The 18,697-nt window shown below is 40.6% G+C and overlaps 1 protein-coding gene across 1 annotated transcript in view; it reads right to left on the bottom strand.

Annotated features, from left to right (window-relative positions):
• The window catches only part of LOC136571595 (orofacial cleft 1 candidate gene 1 protein homolog), a 59,722-nt gene that overhangs the window by 36,067 nt on the left and 4,958 nt on the right, over positions 1-18,697 (bottom strand). The window contains exon 2 of the mRNA XM_066572144.1: positions 4,345-4,399. Within this exon, the coding sequence (XP_066428241.1) occupies positions 4,345-4,356 (12 nt within the window). The 5' untranslated portion in view covers positions 4,357-4,399. The remainder of the gene's footprint in view (positions 1-4,344; positions 4,400-18,697) is intronic.

The following is an 18,697-nucleotide window of genomic DNA, read 5'->3' as shown; positions in this document are numbered from 1 at the left end:
TGGCCATAGTCAACTTTCGACTGTTATAGTCTGGAAAATGCACAAGCTACTTTCACAGCACAAAGAAGAAAAAAAGGAATTCTTACTTCCCTATACATAATAAAGATGTGTACTGCAGTGGGTTTTGGAGTGGATTTGTGCATGTGTGTGTTTTGGGGTTTTTATTGTTTGGAATTTTGGAGAGTTTTTTGTCTTGTTTCAGGGAAGGTATTAAGGTGTTGGATCTTTGAGGGGTTCTAGTTGGTTTTTTTAGGATTCAATACAGTTAACACAAAATTTTGTATTTTTCAGTGACACAAACAACTAATTTGGTACTTCAGTCAAATGCCAACTAGAATTTTCAGGTAACTGATGGAATAGGCTTGTGATCCCTGTGCACTGCAAAGAGATTATGCCCTTGTCCCTTATTGCTATCAGGTTTTGAAAATATGTTCTTCATATTTTTTAGAATGAAAGCAATGCTTGATTTCCAACAGCTGAGTTGAATTCTTCCAGTGCTGCTTCTCAACATAGCTGAATAACAGAGTGTTTCGGTGGTGGCCTTTGTGTAATCAACACATGTTCTTGTCACTTTGTGCTTGAGAGGAAATTAGAAGACATTTTCCTTTCATACCTATTTCCAGCCAATTTCCTCATCCTTCTCTCTTTTACACATGAGCAATTTTAAGTTGTGTAAATAACACTATTTCCCCTGCTTTTTATTTTAGGTTTCCTTTCCCAACCCCCCTACCTTTATCGTACTTTGCCTTCTCATCAGAGAATAGGCAGGAAATTATCCAGTTGCATTTTACATTCATTTTATCATTAGTCACTACTACTTAATGTATGTATTTATGCAAATTTATGTCTAAAGCAAATGCTCTTTAATCAGTTTGCACATACCTGAAAAACTTAGGCATTCAATAGCAAATTAAATAAATACTCTCAGCGACCATTTGGATTGTTTGCAGGCAAAGTCCAGTTCTGTGAGCATACCGAGACAAATGCATATGAACACACATCCTTACAGAAAGCCTCTGATTACAGAACCTTATCCCAAAATAAACATAAAAAAGCATTTAAAAAAAAAAAAAGTTGTACAACCTGAAGCCAGAGCCTCAAGTGATGCAAAGGCTGTGCTGGTTTACACCTGCGGTGACAGGGGTACAACTTGCATCCACAAACCAAATGCATCAGATCTGTCCATCCACAACCAGCACACAGAAAGGGGATGTCCCTTGCATGCAAAGTCGAGTTTAAAGGGTGATCTTGTTGTTGGTAGCAATTCATCCTACCTCAAATCTCCATGACTTGCTGAAAAACAGGTCCTGCCTTTGAATTTTTTTTATGTCTTTTTACCTTGAGTGTGCTGCACTACAGCAAAGACAAGGGGAGTTAGAAATGTTTGAGCACAGTGCAGACTAATCACCGTGTCACTCAAAAGGGGACTTAAACCTTTAAAATCTTTTTTTGCATGCCATCATCATTAAAACGCTCTGCCTGCTTTCTGATACCGACGGAAACAAAGGAAAACCAGGAGCACCAGAACCTGCAGCACTCGCATCTCTGGGAGAGCAGTGAGCACCACAACAACAGCAGCAGCAGCAGCAGCAATGGCGAGGGAAAAAACCCTCATTTATAACCAGTGACAACTAAAACCTATGAAGTTTTTAAAAGAATGTGATTGTTGTCAAAAGGAATTGGGTACAACAATGCTGCGTTCAGCTCTGGTTCCACTCAAAGCCGTGGCTGAGGGGCTCTGGGAAAGCTGCTGGAAGGCTGGTGGGCACAGACCAGCAAGAAAGTGAATTTTGCATACTGTACGGATCATCGCTCAGTTCAGGGCAGTCATATTGAATCTGTGATCAACCAATTGTGCTTCATGAAACCGTCAGCCCTCATTTATGTCTAGCTGTTTTCTTCTGTCCTGCTGTAAACAAGCTCTGCTCTGAGCTGTCTCCCTACCCTTATCTGCTTACGAAGATCACACAGACAGACCTCATCAGCAGCCTTAGAGTTAAAGTTAAAGTTACTGCTTCCAGACAGCAGTCCCCATGCAAGCTGGAAGTCAAAAAGAAGAGCAACTTTGGAATGACAGAGTTTTAGTTCCTTTTAGGAAATGCATACCTTAGATTCATACACATACTGGCATGTTATGTCTCTTTCATGAAATTAAATTAGGTGTTCCTAATATGAACAACTGTTTCTAACATCAGCAAACTAGCTCAGCAGATTCATCCATGGTTTTGTTTGTGGGTTGGTTGTCTTGTTGTAGGTTGTTGGGTTTTTTTTTGTTTTTTTCCTTTGGGGCCTTGTTTGAATACAGCCAAAAGAGAAGTAGCTGGAAATATTGTCAATCTGGTAGGGCTCCAAGAACCTAATAAGGCCTGAAATGCTCTAAGGAGTGTAACAATGGTAAACAGGAACAGGTATGTTGGCTTCTGTTCTCATTCACTTCAGTGAGAGCATTAGCCTTTCAACGGAAAGCAGAGCACAGTTTTCAAAGAATGATCCTCTTGCATAAAAAGGGATACAGCTTCACTAAGCACTTATTCCTCTGTGAACACACTCACACACACACAAATGCATTACTTGGTATTTACAGCATTTAATTCTTGCAACCAGCTGCTAAGTCCCTGTTAAGGCTTTCCGTTATGCAGCTGGAGCTGGAACCTTTTCCTTTCTCCCAGCCTATTACTTTGTCTATTTAAGGGATGGCGGCCAAAGAGAAACAGCTTGGTATTTGCACCTGTCTGCTTTAAGTACTCCATGTTAGATTTTGCAGAGAACAAACTCTTCATTGCTAAAGAGAATGACACTTAGGAGGGTCAAAGATGATTTTAGCTGACTCTGCAGCAATCAAAAATAAATAAAATTAATAAATAAATCACCCCACTCTTTGTTTATTCCAGCTAGACAATGAGGCGAAAGGAAAAGGCTTGTTGTAAAAGAGCAGCTCGGTGTGTGGGTGGAAGATGTAACCCTGTGTGTCTAGTCTAATAGAACACCAGGCACAGCTAGGCATGAGTGAACCTGCACGCTGCCCACGCAGGAACACGTGGGAGAGCTTTTGCCTCTTCCCCTATAAAACACAGAAATGCTTCAGAAAACAAACATGTGCTAAGAATCCTTCTGAATTTCTACATACCGGACTGCCTTTTGAGGACCCACAGAAAGCTTTGCTGCCTAGACAGTGAGACCTATGAGAAAATTGATTTTATACAATTAAAAAGAATTGTACACTCCAATCATGTGTATGCTCAGAGGTGTGCAAGCGTGGCCATACAGAGCCCCACTAGCTGGAGAGTAAATCGGTGAGGGTGCACATCAAGTGAGTAACCCACGTGTGATCTTTCAGCCCTACACAAATTATCTTAGCACTTTTGCTTCTTGCTAGGAAACAAATGCGGTGCTTTCAGTCAACTTTCATTTACAATCGCACTGAAAGAAACAACAATCTCACTGGTGTATTAGTTCAGTTACTAAGAATTAGTCTTTTTATTTCTTGCTCTTAAAATAGAAAAGCCCTCACAAAACTCAAGCTACAGAGCTGATGACAAGAACAAAAATGCCAGGGGAAGAAAGAAAAACTAGAAGGGAAATAAAACAAAGTAAAACATACAATTTATTAAACAAAACATTGGTGCTTCATTTTGATTTCATAAATTGTCCCCATTTGTACTTCCTGCTTAAACAATAACTAACATGATGATGGGTTAAATGAAGTTGAGATTGTCACAAACATGGCCTCACTAGTAATTATTGTAGTTTAATATGGTTGTTGGCACACATCTCACATGACAGATAATGTTCCAACATGTCACTGATAGGACCTTTCAGCACAGCTTTAGGAGATCTACCAGGCATTGCTGAGGTTGGTTGGGTCAAAGGGTTGAACCATGTGTAATTCAGAACAGAAGAGGTCCCACGGTCACTCCACAAAAACAATTACACTACTTATTTCACTCCATCCCTTGCCCGAAATTCACAAGCCTCACAGTTTCAGTGCAGTCAATCTCACTCTGCCCTGGGGCTATGAGCCACATGAAAATATGTGGTGCTGTGTTTATAAATCTAATCAAAAATAGAAACAGTAGACAAGCACAATGAGGTCCTACTATGGATCATGGGAATTCTCTAAATTCTGAAGGCACTTTTTGTTTAACTTCTGTGGGCCTTCTCCTACCATTACATTGTCTGGTACTCTCGTTAATCATCTCCTTGACTTGTCAATGCTATAAAGGAGCCTATGCGTCTGCTGACTTCCCTCCCATCACACTACAAATAATATTATGAAATAGCAATGCTAGGAATAGCCCCTTTCAAACTTTTCTCTTTGGAAAGCATGGCTTTTGCTTCACTTACCTTTTTCTCCATGCCAGCCTGTCCTTTCTCAGACCTGCAGCAAAAATGCTTCCTCCTGCAACAAAGGAAAGGCAGTATATCTGAATTTTCAGTCTGCAGTTCTTAATACATCTAGGTTTAACACCCAGACTTGCAGAGTACCAGCCCATAAACCTGGAGAGATGGGGGGGGGGGGAGGGGGGTCTTTCCTGATGCCATCCCCTCTCTGACCTTGTCAAAGAGCAAAGGGATGATATAGTCCTGCTCCTTCATTTCTCTTTTTAAAAAAAATTTGCATCAGCTAGTTAAAAAAAAAAACTGGTAACAAACATAAACAAAAACCCATAACTTAAGATCAGATGAAGCAATGCCAACAAAAACTTAGTTTTAAGTGGAAGCAGGCCAGAAGTAGATAATTTCTACCACCAGAGAGTAACTAGTAACATGCCACAGAGTTTGCTGTAGAATACACCTTACCTGAAGACTACAGTATCAAACCGTCAAACACAGGAACACTTCTGTAATCTGGCATATACATGGCTCCCATTTGTGCCTCTTTTCCTATGCCAGGAGTTCCACTAAAAGGATTAAAATTTTCCTCTTCTTTGAGGTTATAATTTTGCAAACATACAATAACTTCACCGTTTATATATCACATCAGCAAAAAGGCCTCATTTTTATTCCAGCTACTTTTGTCTCTACGTGGGAATAAAATTTATTCATTCAAAATGGCCAGACAGGTAGCCCCTGTGACCACTGAAATCAATGGCAAAACTGAGTCTGACTCCACAGTTGCAGGACCTGACCCACAATAAATAACAAGCTTCTTCCTAAGCCAGATTTTCCCTTGAGCATTTACACAAACACACTTTCAGGTTATTTTGCTGATCCTGAAAACAAAACAAGATTTTGAACAATTAAAAATATCCCTTCAGAGTCCCTCAGAAGCCTTAGGTGACCTTCTGGGTCAGAAGATGCCCTGTACAAAGTACATGTTTGGCCCCACTTGAGGAAACTCTCTCTCCTGAGGGCAGCAGGCAAAGAAGTGCCTAATTCTGAGTGTGTGCTTAGATTTCATTGAAATCAATACAATGGACAGTGGACAAGGCCACAAGTGCTCCATGGAAAAAGGCTGCATTGTCACTCCAGTTTCTCACTAATGAATTAAGGGCTGTGCTTTTGCCCAGGCTTTGCTGGTGCTGAGAGCCTGCTGACCTTTGCCATCACTCCTTGATTTCAGCGCCCTTCTTGGGGTGCCAAGGCCATTGAAGCAATGCTGGGGGCTGTGAATCCAGCAGCTCCTGCTCCTCCTAGAGCCAGCCCTTCCCAAACAGCCCCTGCACTACAGCCCACAACTATGCAAAGCTCTCTGCCCCCAGGCCACTGTGCAATATTGAAAATAAAGCCCCAGCAAGACCCTGCAGATAGGCTCAAGTCACAGATCTGGTCATTGTACGTCTCGGAAAACAACTCTAGTCCCAAATCAAAAATCTGGGATGGGTTTTCAAGACAAAGTAGTATGTGCCTTTCCTTTCCAACTACTGGAACTGTACATGCACTGGATGCAACAGGTACTTGTTTGAAGCCCAATAGCATGGCATATGGCTTGTTACAACTCAAAGGGGAACAGCAAAAAAGAACCACCTGTATGAACCAAAAGAAACAAAACTTGAAAGGGCTCCTTTCCTCCTCACAGTAGAATGGTGAAAAGCTGCCAGCAGAAGAGAACTGATCAAGACATCAACTGTGAATGCAACATTTTCAACCATGGTCAACATCTGTGCATTGTAGAAGAGCCAAAGATGCAGCAATAAGGACTTGTGAAGCCAGAACAGCCCAGGAATCCAAACATTAATGGGAAGACTTGGAGTTTCATCTTTAAAAATGTGATTGATTAAATAAGGACAGCAAAGAAAAAGACACATAAACAATGAGCTCAGAAGAGACATTAATAACATCAGGGTCTTAACACTGATTTTCTTAGAGTTCGAGAACTTCCTATTACTTGGGTTTTCCAGGAAATTTATTTTTGTTTGTTTGCTTTAGTGGGAGACACTTCATTGTTTTTTTATAAATGAAGGTGTTAGACATTGCTTTTCCTTTTATCTTTATAGTACCAAATGCAACACATTCAACTCTGCATCAACTGATGTTGACTGTGGCCTTAGTTAACCTCACCAGCCTATTTTCTTTAGCTGGATAACAGCTGAATCATTAGCATTCAACTAGCTTGCAGTCCTGAAAGAATACAGCAAAAACAGAGTACATGATCTTCTCAGCAATCAAAACATAACATAAAAAGTATCTGTGATCCCACCAGGTATTTTATTTCATACCTGGCTGATGTATTTTGCATTAATTAGGGATGGACTTTAGTTATTTTTAAGTCCATTTGTAGTAAAATGGCAAAGCAAAACAACTACTTAGAAGTTCTTGACTTGGATAGTCCATTTTGTTTTCTAATTTTTCACCCAATTATGCTTTTTTTTCCCCCACAAGAGGAAAAACTAAGGTAGCTAGATTAAATATGCAAGATATATTAATAACTTTCTGTAGTGAAAGCAATGTATTTTTTAATACAAAAACGGAGGAATTAGAGAGATGTACAAAAACACTCTTTTAGCACCACAACCCTATTAACAGGCTCCCATCACCAGCTGCAGCTCTGGGAGAGATCAAAACAACACACTTTTTCACTGGAGCATGCTCAGGTACATATTTCTCACAACAGTTGATATTTTATGCTGTATCAGCCACCAGAAATCACTTTGACCAATGTACAACAAGGGCCTTACAAACGCAGCCATAAAACGTACGGTTTTCACCACGCTGCCACACGGCAGGAGAGAGCCCTCCTGCTGGTAGCTGTGCACCCAGAATCTCCCCAGGGTGCACCCCAATGCCCAGGCACATTATCAAGGAGAGCAATGCCCAGCATAGCTGAGGTGTTGGAGGAGAAGCAGCAGGTTCATGGCAGGAGCAGCAAAGCAACAGTTTGTCACAGCGGGGGCTGCCCTCGCTCAGCCCTCACCTTCACCTGGGGCACCATCTATCACATGCTAAGAAGCAGAGCTGTGGGATCCCTGTGCTACAATATCAGCAGAAACCACTGAGTAAATGATAACCCTAACAGCCCCGCTTGTAATTCCCTTTGGACTCTCTCATAAATACCAGGTAGCCAGCCTTGGTCTTTAAGAAATATTTCTTCAGGGGAAAATTGCACCTCCAGTGAAGAGAATCCATCAGTCACTTAAATTCAGCAGGGCTGACCTTTGAAGCCAAAAGCACTGTGCTTATCCTCCTTTAATCATCAATTTTGGGAGCAGGTCCTTCAAAGTAATTTCAGATCCATGCTATATTTTTTCTTTTTAATTTTTCTTTTTTTTTTTTAATTTTTAAAGAAAGGAGTTTTCTGCAATATGCCTTTATAAAGATTATTAACACACTCAAAATTAGGCTCACATTCAATTCATTCATTTGATAGGTTGTGATGTTCCTAGCCTTTTTCTGTGTGCCTGAAAAGATGGATAGATACACAATTTTTCTAATGATAAACCTCAGTAGGCAGCTAAGCACCACTCAGCTGCTCACTCATTCTCACTGGAATAGGGGTTAGAGTCAGAAGGACAAAAGTACAAAAACTCATGGGTTTAGATGCAGACAGGTTGGAGGAGACCTTAAAGGTCATCCAGTTCCAATCCCCCTACCATAGGCAGGGACACGTGTCACTAGACTAGGTTGCTCAAAGCCCCATCCAACGTGGCCTTGAACACTGCCAGGGATGAAGCATCCACATCTTCTCTGGGAAACTCATCACCCTCCAGTAAAGCATTCCTCCCAAATAGCTAATTTAAACCTAATCTCTTTTAATTTGAAGCCATTCCCTTTTGTCCTGTCACTATGTGCTCTTGTAAAAATCTTTCTCCATCACTCTTGTAGGCTCCATTCAGGTACTGAAAGATCATTATTAGAATATCCTGAAGCCTTCTCTTTTCCAGGCTGAACGATCCCAGTCCCTTAGCCTTCCCTCATAGGAAAGGTGCTCCATCCCTATGATCATCTTGGTGGCCCTGCTCTGGATTTGCTCTGACAGATCCAGGTCCTTCTTCCTGTGCTCAGGGCTCCAGAGCTGGAAGCAGCACTCCAGGTGTGGTCTCACCAAGGCAGAACAGAGTGGTAGAATCACTTCCCTTGCTCTGCTGGCCATGCTGCTTTTGGTGCAGCCCAGGATATGGTTGGCCTTCTGGGCTGCCAGAGTGTATTTTTTTAAATTAAGGGAAAAAAAGAAAAGGGAGTAGGGAGGAAGACACAAGTAAACCATGATCCAAAAGGAAACAATTGCTCACCACCAACTGACTGATGTCCAGCCAGTCCCCAAACACCTTTCACCCACTCCCCTCACACTCTGTTTTATTGCTGGACATGACATCATATATTATGGAATATCCATTTGATCAAATGGAGTCAGCTGTCCCAACTTCTTCCCCTCCCAACCTCTTGCATAGCCCCAGCCCACTCACTGATGGGGTGGTGTGAGAAACAGAAAAGGTTTTGACACTCTGTAAGCACTGTTCACCAACAGGTAAAACATCATGTTATCAACACTGCTATAACAAACCCAAAACACGGCCCCACACAAGCTACTATGACAATATTTTATCTCAGCCCAAACCAGCAACTCCTGCGAAAGCTGGAAATACCAAAATTTTAGGGTTTGTGCCACCATTCCAATATTCCCATTTCCCACCAAATGGAAAGCACCACACCACTTCAGAGCCTGGCTTAAGGATGACCATCTCCTGATAAAGTCCCAGGGCTCATATTTAAAAGTACTGAAATTTTTTGTGATCTTCACCTGACAGTTGCCATTGAGGGAGGAAAAAAGCCAGCCCCAGCCTGGACAAAAGGTTTTCCAGAATGGGATGAAAAGCTCCCATCCTTCTTTCCAGGCTTTTTTTTTTCTTTTTTTCTTTTTTTTTTTTTTCTTTTTTTTTTTGCAGAGCTGCCCATTGCGAGACTGGGAGACAGCTCAGATTAACATGGCAGCAAGTGGCAGGATTGAGAGACCAAGCACAGTAAAAAAATCATGCTCCTTATGGTTGTGGTCAAGCCAAAAATTCTTTTTCCTCCAGTTTTCTACTTGTAAAACAGGTGCTCCTTGTTACCTTCGTGATTCTACCAGCCACAGTGAATTTCTGCACAGCACTCTGGATGCAACATCATGGTATCAGGAACTTCAGCACTGCCACTGTCCTTAATTTTCCCTTCCCACCCACATCCCAGCTCTTAACCAGCAAAAAGAAAAAAAAAATTCTTTTCATTACAGAAAGTTTTGTGACTTGTAATTCTTAAATTACATGGTCTTCACATTACAGAACAATGTTAGTTAGAAGTACTGAGCTGCAGATGAAATCCTGAAAAAAATAATATGTGCTTTAGAGACAAAACCAGTGAATGATTTTGCTTGTGCAGAAACAGCATTGTAAACTCTAAGCAAACATCATATGCAAAGGTAAATAAAAAAATTTAAGTATAAAGTACTCATTATCAGTCAACATTTGTGGCAAGAGACACAACCTCTTTTAAAAAGTGTTTCAGAATTTCCTCCCTAATTTATTTTCAGGGAAGTTCATTTTCTGACTATATTTTGTATTTGCCATAGAGTTTAGTACTTCCTTATGAACGTCTACTTTTCATTTTCTGGTTACCACTACTACTGCTACTACTGCTACAAAGAAAAGCAAACCAATCAGAAGTTATTTTTAGGCACCCCACAGTTTAGGAAATTACCCTACAATGATTGGAGCATAGTTTTCAAAGAAAGTTTCACTGTAAATAGCACAATCTGCACTCTCTTCTCAGGGAGAGAATCTGCACAGCGAAAAATTCAGTTTTGCTGTTTGTTAGTTCAAAGATCAAATATATATATGAAAGTGTAATATGAAGGGTTTTCTTTCTGAATTAAACAAGAGTATAAGCAAGGATTCACTGGAAAATACAGGAAAATGCTTCTTGTAAAAGTTGCATTCGTTACATACATCACTTCAGATATCAATACTGTTGCTAATAGATCAGGAGAGTTTTCTTTCAGGCAAAGAGACAGAAATCATACAGTATGAGCAGTCCCAGAAGGAATACCTTTAGTTGTTCAAAACATATTTCACTTGCCTCTGGCAGGAGTTTCCAGATTAGTGTCATATATGTGTCAACACAAAACAACACAGGCTACTTGTTCATACATTCCCATTAGTCCCCCTTATATCAGCCTATATGCCAGCTGACACTGACTATACATATATATATCAATATATTCAACCCAGTGAGTGCACTCCCCTATCAGGCACTTGTTAATGAGACATAACCACCAAGTACAAGTGAAAGGAAACTGAGGCAATGGCATAAATTAGACAGGGAATTAGGAATTAGGTATGCATTTCTAATTTGAATACCACTAATTAGAAATGGCAGTGTATAAAGACATATTTTGACTAATGAACAGAGTTGCAGTTTGGTTTTTATGACCCTGTTAGCTGATAAGACAGTTCACACACAGTTCAAAGTCTGCAATGGTTTCCATTAGTTTTCCATCAATAATAGTAGGAAAATTGTGCCTGGCATATTTTAAACTTGGTATCTTCAGCCAGCACAGCTAGGTGTGAAGTTTCTTTGTCCCAGCCAGGAGATCTGCAATTGAAATTCTGACTCTGAGATTTGAATTCCTGGTCCAAATCTCCCTTTGAAATAAATACTAGTGATGTTTCATTTATTACATGTGAAGAACAGCTACCTCAGGACCTTGAACAAGCAAAGAATAGTCAAACATGACTGCTTCTGAATTCCTGCATTTTGGGATAGATGGCATGTCCAATAGGCCCAAAGCTGTTTTGTAACCAATGGAGAAGCTGTAAAACTGATATGCTCTCTGCTTGACTTCCTCTGGTAGAGCAGAAGAGTCAGCAGCAATCCCATGGCATGCTCTCCTTGATGATGCAGCAGCTTAATAAATTCTTGCTGTCTGCCCCCTTCTTCTCTCCAGCCATTCACTCCTGTCCTTGGAAAGCAGTTCACTGAAGTCTCACTGGGCTGTACTTACTGTAGATCTAAGCCAGATTAAAAATATCTGTCCCCAAACCACCTCTTTTTTCATTATTTACCTTGAACCACTTCACTGGTCATGCACTTGGTTCTGCCACTACAGCCAGGGCACAACCAACTCCATCAAGGAAAAAGATTATCCTTAAGTGAGCTTTACCATCAGAGAAAACATATACTAAAACTAGACCTCCATAATAACATTAAAGTTGACTACCAGCCCCATAAACTAAGATTCTGAAAATATGTATATAAACTAAGATTCTGAAAATATGTATTTCCTCCACCAGCAGAACAAAGTGAAAAACTACACTGATGGATACTGTGAGACCTAGAGTAGAATCTAATAGCATGTTGCAATAGTTACAGCTAATTAAAACAAAACCCAAAACAAATAAACAAACAACAACAAAAAACCAAACAAAACCAAAACAAAAAAAACCTTCAATGAGGTAGCATCCAGCAATGATTTGAGAATTTAGAAACAGGAAGGAGACACATTACCATGTGCAGCAATCCAGCACACACCCAGAGAGGATGCCCACACATTCTGTGTGTGTGTCTTCTCACCTGTCCACTACCTTGGAGAAGAGCAGGGCAGCCCTACTTCCTTCTCACCCATTTGGGCACAACTTGATGCCCCACACCTACTTCCCCAGTTTTGGATTGGTGCAGTCTGGAAGTAAAAAAAACAATGACTTTGCCTTTCCACACAGGTTCATCAAAAGGCTTAAAGATCAGTGAAGTTTTTTGAGGTTTTAGTGGCATACTAACATTTTGATAACCTGTCTTGGAAGAGGCAGTTTTACATGACAAGGTGGGTAAGTTGAGCCAGAAGAAGCTGTTTTCTGAGCATTACTTACCATGTTAGGAGAATAAGTGAGGTTTGGATTTCTTGGATTTTGCTATCTTGGGTCACACCCAATCTGAAAATAGACTTTAATACTTCATTTTTCACTACTTTAGAAAAGGGTTTGAAGAGCAATGCTACAAAGGATGTAATTTACTCATTTAAGACACTACAGTCTATAGGTTCATTGATTGTCTAGTTAGGATTTGGTTTGGACAATTAGTAGAATTTAAAAGCATCTTACATATTGAGTGGAAGACATTAAATGAGGAGGAAGTCTGTAATTTATGGGTCTCAATCCTGAAAAGCATTTATTATGCACACACTTTCTTATTGCATGAATTACTTTATTGAACACAGCAGACTAAAGTACAAGCTCAGTCCCAACTGAGAACATTTGCAGTAGGAGGATGTGCAAAAATTTCTACATAACAGAAAAGACACAATTACATTTCATTTTTTTCTGACCCCTCATCCTTCCTTCTCCCTCCCTCCCTCAAATACTAAGTTAAGGACTAAAGGAACTCATTCTAATATCTTTTCAGCAATTTCAAGTTGGTATAATTTTACTGATCTGAGAGAACTCATTTGTGAAGTTCCTCATTCCTCATTTGGTGAAGATGAAAAGAATTTCAGATACTTACTGCTGATCAGTCACACATAAGATAGCCCAAATACTAAGCTCTTTTTCACTGGAAATTTCAACATGTTTATTTCATACCCTAATAAACTGAGGGTTTTCTCATGCAAATTTTAACAGCAGACAATACAGAGTTTAAAAGGGTGACATGACATATTATGAGATTGTGTACAGTTTATTGTCACCTTAAGTCATCCCTATTCATTTATTGACCAGGGGTTAACTACTTAACAGGATCCCAAAAATTAAAATTGACAGATGAAAAATCCTTCCCAGTTGTCACTTGCTACTGCTTTTTCTTCAAGTGAAATCTGTGCTGGCCTACTACTTTTACTACTGGTTTACTACCTACCCAAAACAGGGGCCACAGATTGCTCAGCGTAGAAGCAGTAACTTCCAGCTATTAATGAGTAGCAACTTTTGAGACCAGACTGATTTTGTCTCTGCAGACTCTCCCACTGCAGCCTACATGGTGCTGTGCCGAAGTCAAATAAGGTGTGGAGCCCACTGAGGAGACTACCACTGGAAAACTTGAGATCATGCTGTCAATATACTACATAGGTCCCAACCAAAATGTAGGGACCTCAGGAAATCCACAGAAGCTGGTAGAAAGAGCAGAAGTGACAAAATTAGAAGTATCAGAATTAATACTTTGTGAAGTATTAATACTCGCACAGATCTATCACAGGTTGGACAGCAATTGACAAGAATTATTTATATAACATGTTTATTCCAGATGATATCTCCTTGTGGGTTTTTCCCATGATAGCTGAAAACTAAACTAACATTAAAACTAACATCACTGGTTTACTTCCTTCCCTTTAAATCAATTCACCTCCTAAACTGTTAACACAAAAATTAAATGAGAATTTGCAGAAGGTCATGTTAAACTCTTGTAAAATCAATCTCTCCCTCAGACTTCAAGAGATTATTGAAAGGCCTAATACAGCCCTGATCTACAAGTGAGTGGGTGATTCTGCACAGTGCCACCTTCCTCACACCAGGACTTGGAAGAAGCCTTCAGCGGATCTTCCATTTTGTTCCATCGGAACGAAACCCATGGTTTTGCTCTGTACTTGACAGAAAGTATAGAAAGGTAGTAGTAGTAGTAGTAAAATGCATGATGTAGTGCCCAAAATGCCCTTTTCAGGCCCTGGCTCACTAATGGGGTCTTCCTAGTTTAGACTTTCCATGTTGCAAGTGGAAACTGTATTGCAACTATGGCAACTGTATGTGGCTCTTTGTCTCAGAATGGATGGATTAATTCTCCTCCATTTTTGACTCATGAATCATAAATGGATGACATTCCAGTTTGAAGTTATCAATATTCCCATTGGTAAAGTTTAAGCCTTTAGATAGTTACTTCTTACACTTTACACTTTGGTGAAGGTGACAAAGCAACTGTTCTTCCTTAAGATTCATAAAGAATGCCTAAAAAAATCCCTTTTCTTTTTTCCTTTGTTTCCTATTTCTCCCTTTTTTCTCCCCATCTTTTCAATATCTGAATTAAGAATGTGAAATCTCATATTTGGAGAGATTTTGTAAATGCTTCCAGAGTAGTGGACAGCTGGATTAGGAAATATCTTCATCTGCTGAATGAGTGAAACTGCTGGATCTCTCCCAGGCATCCGTACAACTGGTTATTGGGTTACAGTTAATAAAGACCAAAGAAAACAAAACAAAGATGATCACAGGAGTCTATGCTGCAGTAAGCTGTGTGTGGGCAAGTCACTCCTCAAGAAAAATCCAGCAGGACTCCATGAGATCCCAAAGGTCCTCTGCAATAGCATGACAGCAGGACTATGGGCTGAATTGAACGTGGAGCCCATCTTCTAAATGCCTGGCCACATTCAATTCCTTCTGCCACTTAATTGCATCAGATGAACATATTCTTAGTGTCACTTTATATGAATAATAAGGTGTTGTAATTTAATCCCAGCCAGAAACCAAGTCTGTACAACTGCTCACTCTGCCACCAGTGGGATCAGAGAAAGAATTGGAAGGATAAAAAGTAGAAAACCCATGAGTTGATATAAAGACATCTTGATAGGGAAACAAAAAGTAGCTCACACTAGCAAAACAAAACCAGGAATTAATTAACTTCTTCCCATGGGCAGGCAGGTGTTCAGCCCCCTCCACGAGAGAAGGGCCTCTCACATGTAGTGGCTACTTGGGAAGACAAACACCGTCACTCCAAACATCCCCCCCTTCCTCCTTCTTCTCCCCACCTTTACATGCTGAGCATGATGCCATATGGTCTGGAATATCCCTTCGGTCACTTGGGGTCAGCTATCCTGTCTGTGTCTCCTCCCAGCTTCCCATTCATCCCCAGTATCCTCAACAGTGTGGCAGTACAAGGAGCAGAAAAGGCCTTGGCTCTGTGCAAGCTCTGCTCAGCAATAAGAAAAATATCTATTTTATCAACCCTGTGTTCAGAGCAAACCAGACAGCCCTATACCAGCCACTGTGAAGAAAATTAACTTCCCTCAAACCAAAATCAGCACATAAGGAAAACTGGACATTAAAGCTTGCCTCTAACCTTGAGGGCTTCTTTCTTTCCCTTGTACTAAACTATGACAACTTATCTGATAGAACAATAAATATCATATTACACTGGCACTCTGTAGCATACTATAAGCTTCTTAACACTTTATTCTTAGCACTGTTTCATGCCAATAAAGTAGACTTATCTATGGTATTTGGCTAGAGATTCTGAAGTTCGTACTTTTGCGTGGAAGGAAAATATTTCCTTTTGCATGGAAATAAAGTATTTAAGGTAATGGTTTTATGAAGCAAACAATGACTCTTCACTGTAGTGACTCCTTTTTTCCATCAAACATTTATGACAACAATAATACAGAAAAACAACAGGACAGATCAGAACCAGGAGTCTTCCTGGTCATCCCATCAGCAAAAACAATAGACATGGTATTTTTCAAAAGAGTTGTTTTGTCCTCTTACAAGAGTTATAGCCACTTTGTAGTCTTTAATAACAAGTTCAAAGATGGGTTCACCTTAACAAAAAGATGAATCTGGAGTCACTATCCCATGGATCCCACAATAAAGGATATGCAGATATTTAATATGTTTAAAGCATTAACTCTTTGGTTTTTTCTGCCCTCCCTCCCCCAAGCAGAAAATCACAGGAAGAAGGCAAGTTTCAGGAACCAAGATATTCTACTTGAACCAAAAAATGTGATTTATTACCACATTTTCTTAAACTTATTCTTGGCTTTGATTCAGGTTCACTGTGTAATCTTGGACATGTCTCCAAGCTTAACTGCTAAGATTGATGGATGGCATGGACACATAAGTTGGGAAAGTTATCCAGGACTTGTTTCAAAACCCCAGATTCTGCCATGCCTGAAATCAGAAACTAGATTTTGAAACAGCCACTCAGAATACATCTTGGCACCTGGAGAACTTACTTTGACAGTGCAGGAAAAGTTGCAGGAAAGAAAAGGAAAGCTCTGCCCCAGAACAATTGGTTTGGCACAGGATCTGAGTTTTTCCACACAGCCATGGCTGCACCTGAGCACAGCTACTGGGGTCATTGGTTTCTTCTGATGGGGAAAATGCATTTTTAGAAATTAAATTTGGGGTGAGAAGGAAAGTAACATAAAGAGTTGCAGCAAGGTAAAACCCTTGCTTCAGCTACAATGAAGAACAAGCCTGTCTGGCATCCTTCAAAAAAATCTCCACCTATAAGCTGCCATCTGGATGCAAGCTGACCAGAAACACACAATCTCCCTTCTCCTGAAACATGCAAGGCAATTACATGAGTCTCCATGTGAAGTTTACACTTCATACCCTATTCATCTACTAGGAAACAGCTTTCTTTGGCACACAGGCAACAGAAACAAGCTGGTTTCATATCAGGGTGTCAAAGAATTTGCTTCAGGTTGGACCATGAATGTTCATCCTCAATGCTGATGAGACGCCTTGAGAGCAGCTTCTTTCACACCATCTGCAAATGGTGCTACTGAATATACTGAATACTTTCCAGCACCGAGCCCAGGGGCACAGTTGTCATCTCAACATGGCCAAGTGAGGAAATTCTACTTCAGTGTCCTAGACCAAAAGCACCACAGGTGCAGAAAGTTACTAAACACAAGCAGCTGCTTCATATAACATAAGGATACTTGAAAGGGGCAGTGAAGGAAATTGAGAAACCATGTGTGGGTGTGAAACGTTGCATGATCATGGATATAGAAGAAGGAGGCCATATGAAACCAAATCAGAGAGGGCTTCGTATCAGCATTAAATTTGCCTGTTCTTACATGAAACAGTTTTAGGTGATTAGGAAGAAAAACAGTGAATGTTAACAGGGATTTTGCACCAGGACTTCAGCCTCCACAGACTGTTACCCAAAATTTTTTAGTAGAGCTACATCATCCTATACTCGTAGAGGATAAGTCTCTGACTTATATGGAAAACTTTTGGTTTTTTTGTTTTGTTTTTTTTTAATGCAGTTTCCCCCAGCAATTGTTACACTCAAGAAGTGAGTGCACTTCAAATCCTGAGCATTGGAGGCTGCTGGTAGTGACAGTCCCACATTCAAAACCACAATACTGTGTTGAGTTCAATCTCTGTTTGCATTTCAAAGAATCATAGACTGGTTTGGGTCAGAAGGACCTTAAAGATCACCCAGTTCCAACCGCCTTACCATGGGCAGGGACACCTGTCACTAGACCAGGTTGCTCAAAGCCTCACCCAACCTGGCCTTGAACACTTCCAGGGATGGGGCATCCACAGCTTCTCTGGGCAATCTTTTCCAGTGCCTCCCCTCAATGTCTGTAAAGAATTTATTTCCAATATCTAACCTAAACCCACCCTCCTTCAGTTTAGAGCCATTACCTCTTGTCCTATCACTACAACCTTCTGTAAAAAATACCTTCCAGCTCACTTATGGGCCTGCTTCAGAAACTGGAAGGATGCTCTAAGGTTTACCTAGAGCCTTCTCTTTTTCCAAGTTGAACAACTTCAGCTCTCAGTCTGACTTCATGGGAGAGGTTCTCCAGCCCTCTGATCATTGTCGTGGCCCTTATGTGGACTTCTTCCAATGGGTTCCTTCTTTATATTGGTGGGTCATCCAGAACTGGACACAGTAACCAGGCTGGGTAACTTGAGAGCAGAGTAGAGGGGCAGAATCAACTCCCTTGACCTCATCTTGCTTCTTTTGGTGCAGCCCAGGACATTGTTGGTCTGCTGGACTCCAAAAACATATTGTCGGGTCATGCTAAGTTTCTTGCCAACAACACCCCCAAGTCCTTCTCCTCAGGGCTGCTCTCAATCTATTCTCCACCCAAGCCTATTTGTGCCTGGGATTGTCCCACTCAGGTGCTGGACTCTGTGCTCATCCTTGAGCTTCACGGGGTTCGTACAGTGCCATCTCTCAAGGCTCTCAAGTCAAGGTCCCTCTGGATGGCATCCCCTCCTTCCAGCATGTCACCTGCACCACAGTTTGGTTTCACTGGCAAATTTCCCGAGGCTGTCCTCAATCCCACTGTCCAATCACCAACAAAGATGGCCCCAACACCAACCCCTAACACCTCTTGTCACTTGCAGATGTTGTGGAATTAAATTATTTGCTCCTATTTGTTTCCATTCCTATGTAACAATATTTCAACTCAGAGACTAACAACACAGTGTGATGTATGTTTACACAGTTGTATTTGAATATTTTTGTGTATAAAAGTTAACTAAAGCCAAAGTGAAAATGACTGATAAAGATCTTTCTCTTTCCTTTGTATTGCTGCCATTAATACTGTAAGTTGTTTCTTAAATACTAG

Source organism: Molothrus aeneus, chromosome 1 (assembly GCF_037042795.1).
Source record: "Molothrus aeneus isolate 106 chromosome 1, BPBGC_Maene_1.0, whole genome shotgun sequence".
In the NCBI taxonomy this organism is placed as follows: Eukaryota; Metazoa; Chordata; class Aves; order Passeriformes; family Icteridae; genus Molothrus; species Molothrus aeneus.
Note: the sequence above shows the minus strand (reverse complement) of the source record. Positions and strands in the feature narration are given on the sequence as shown.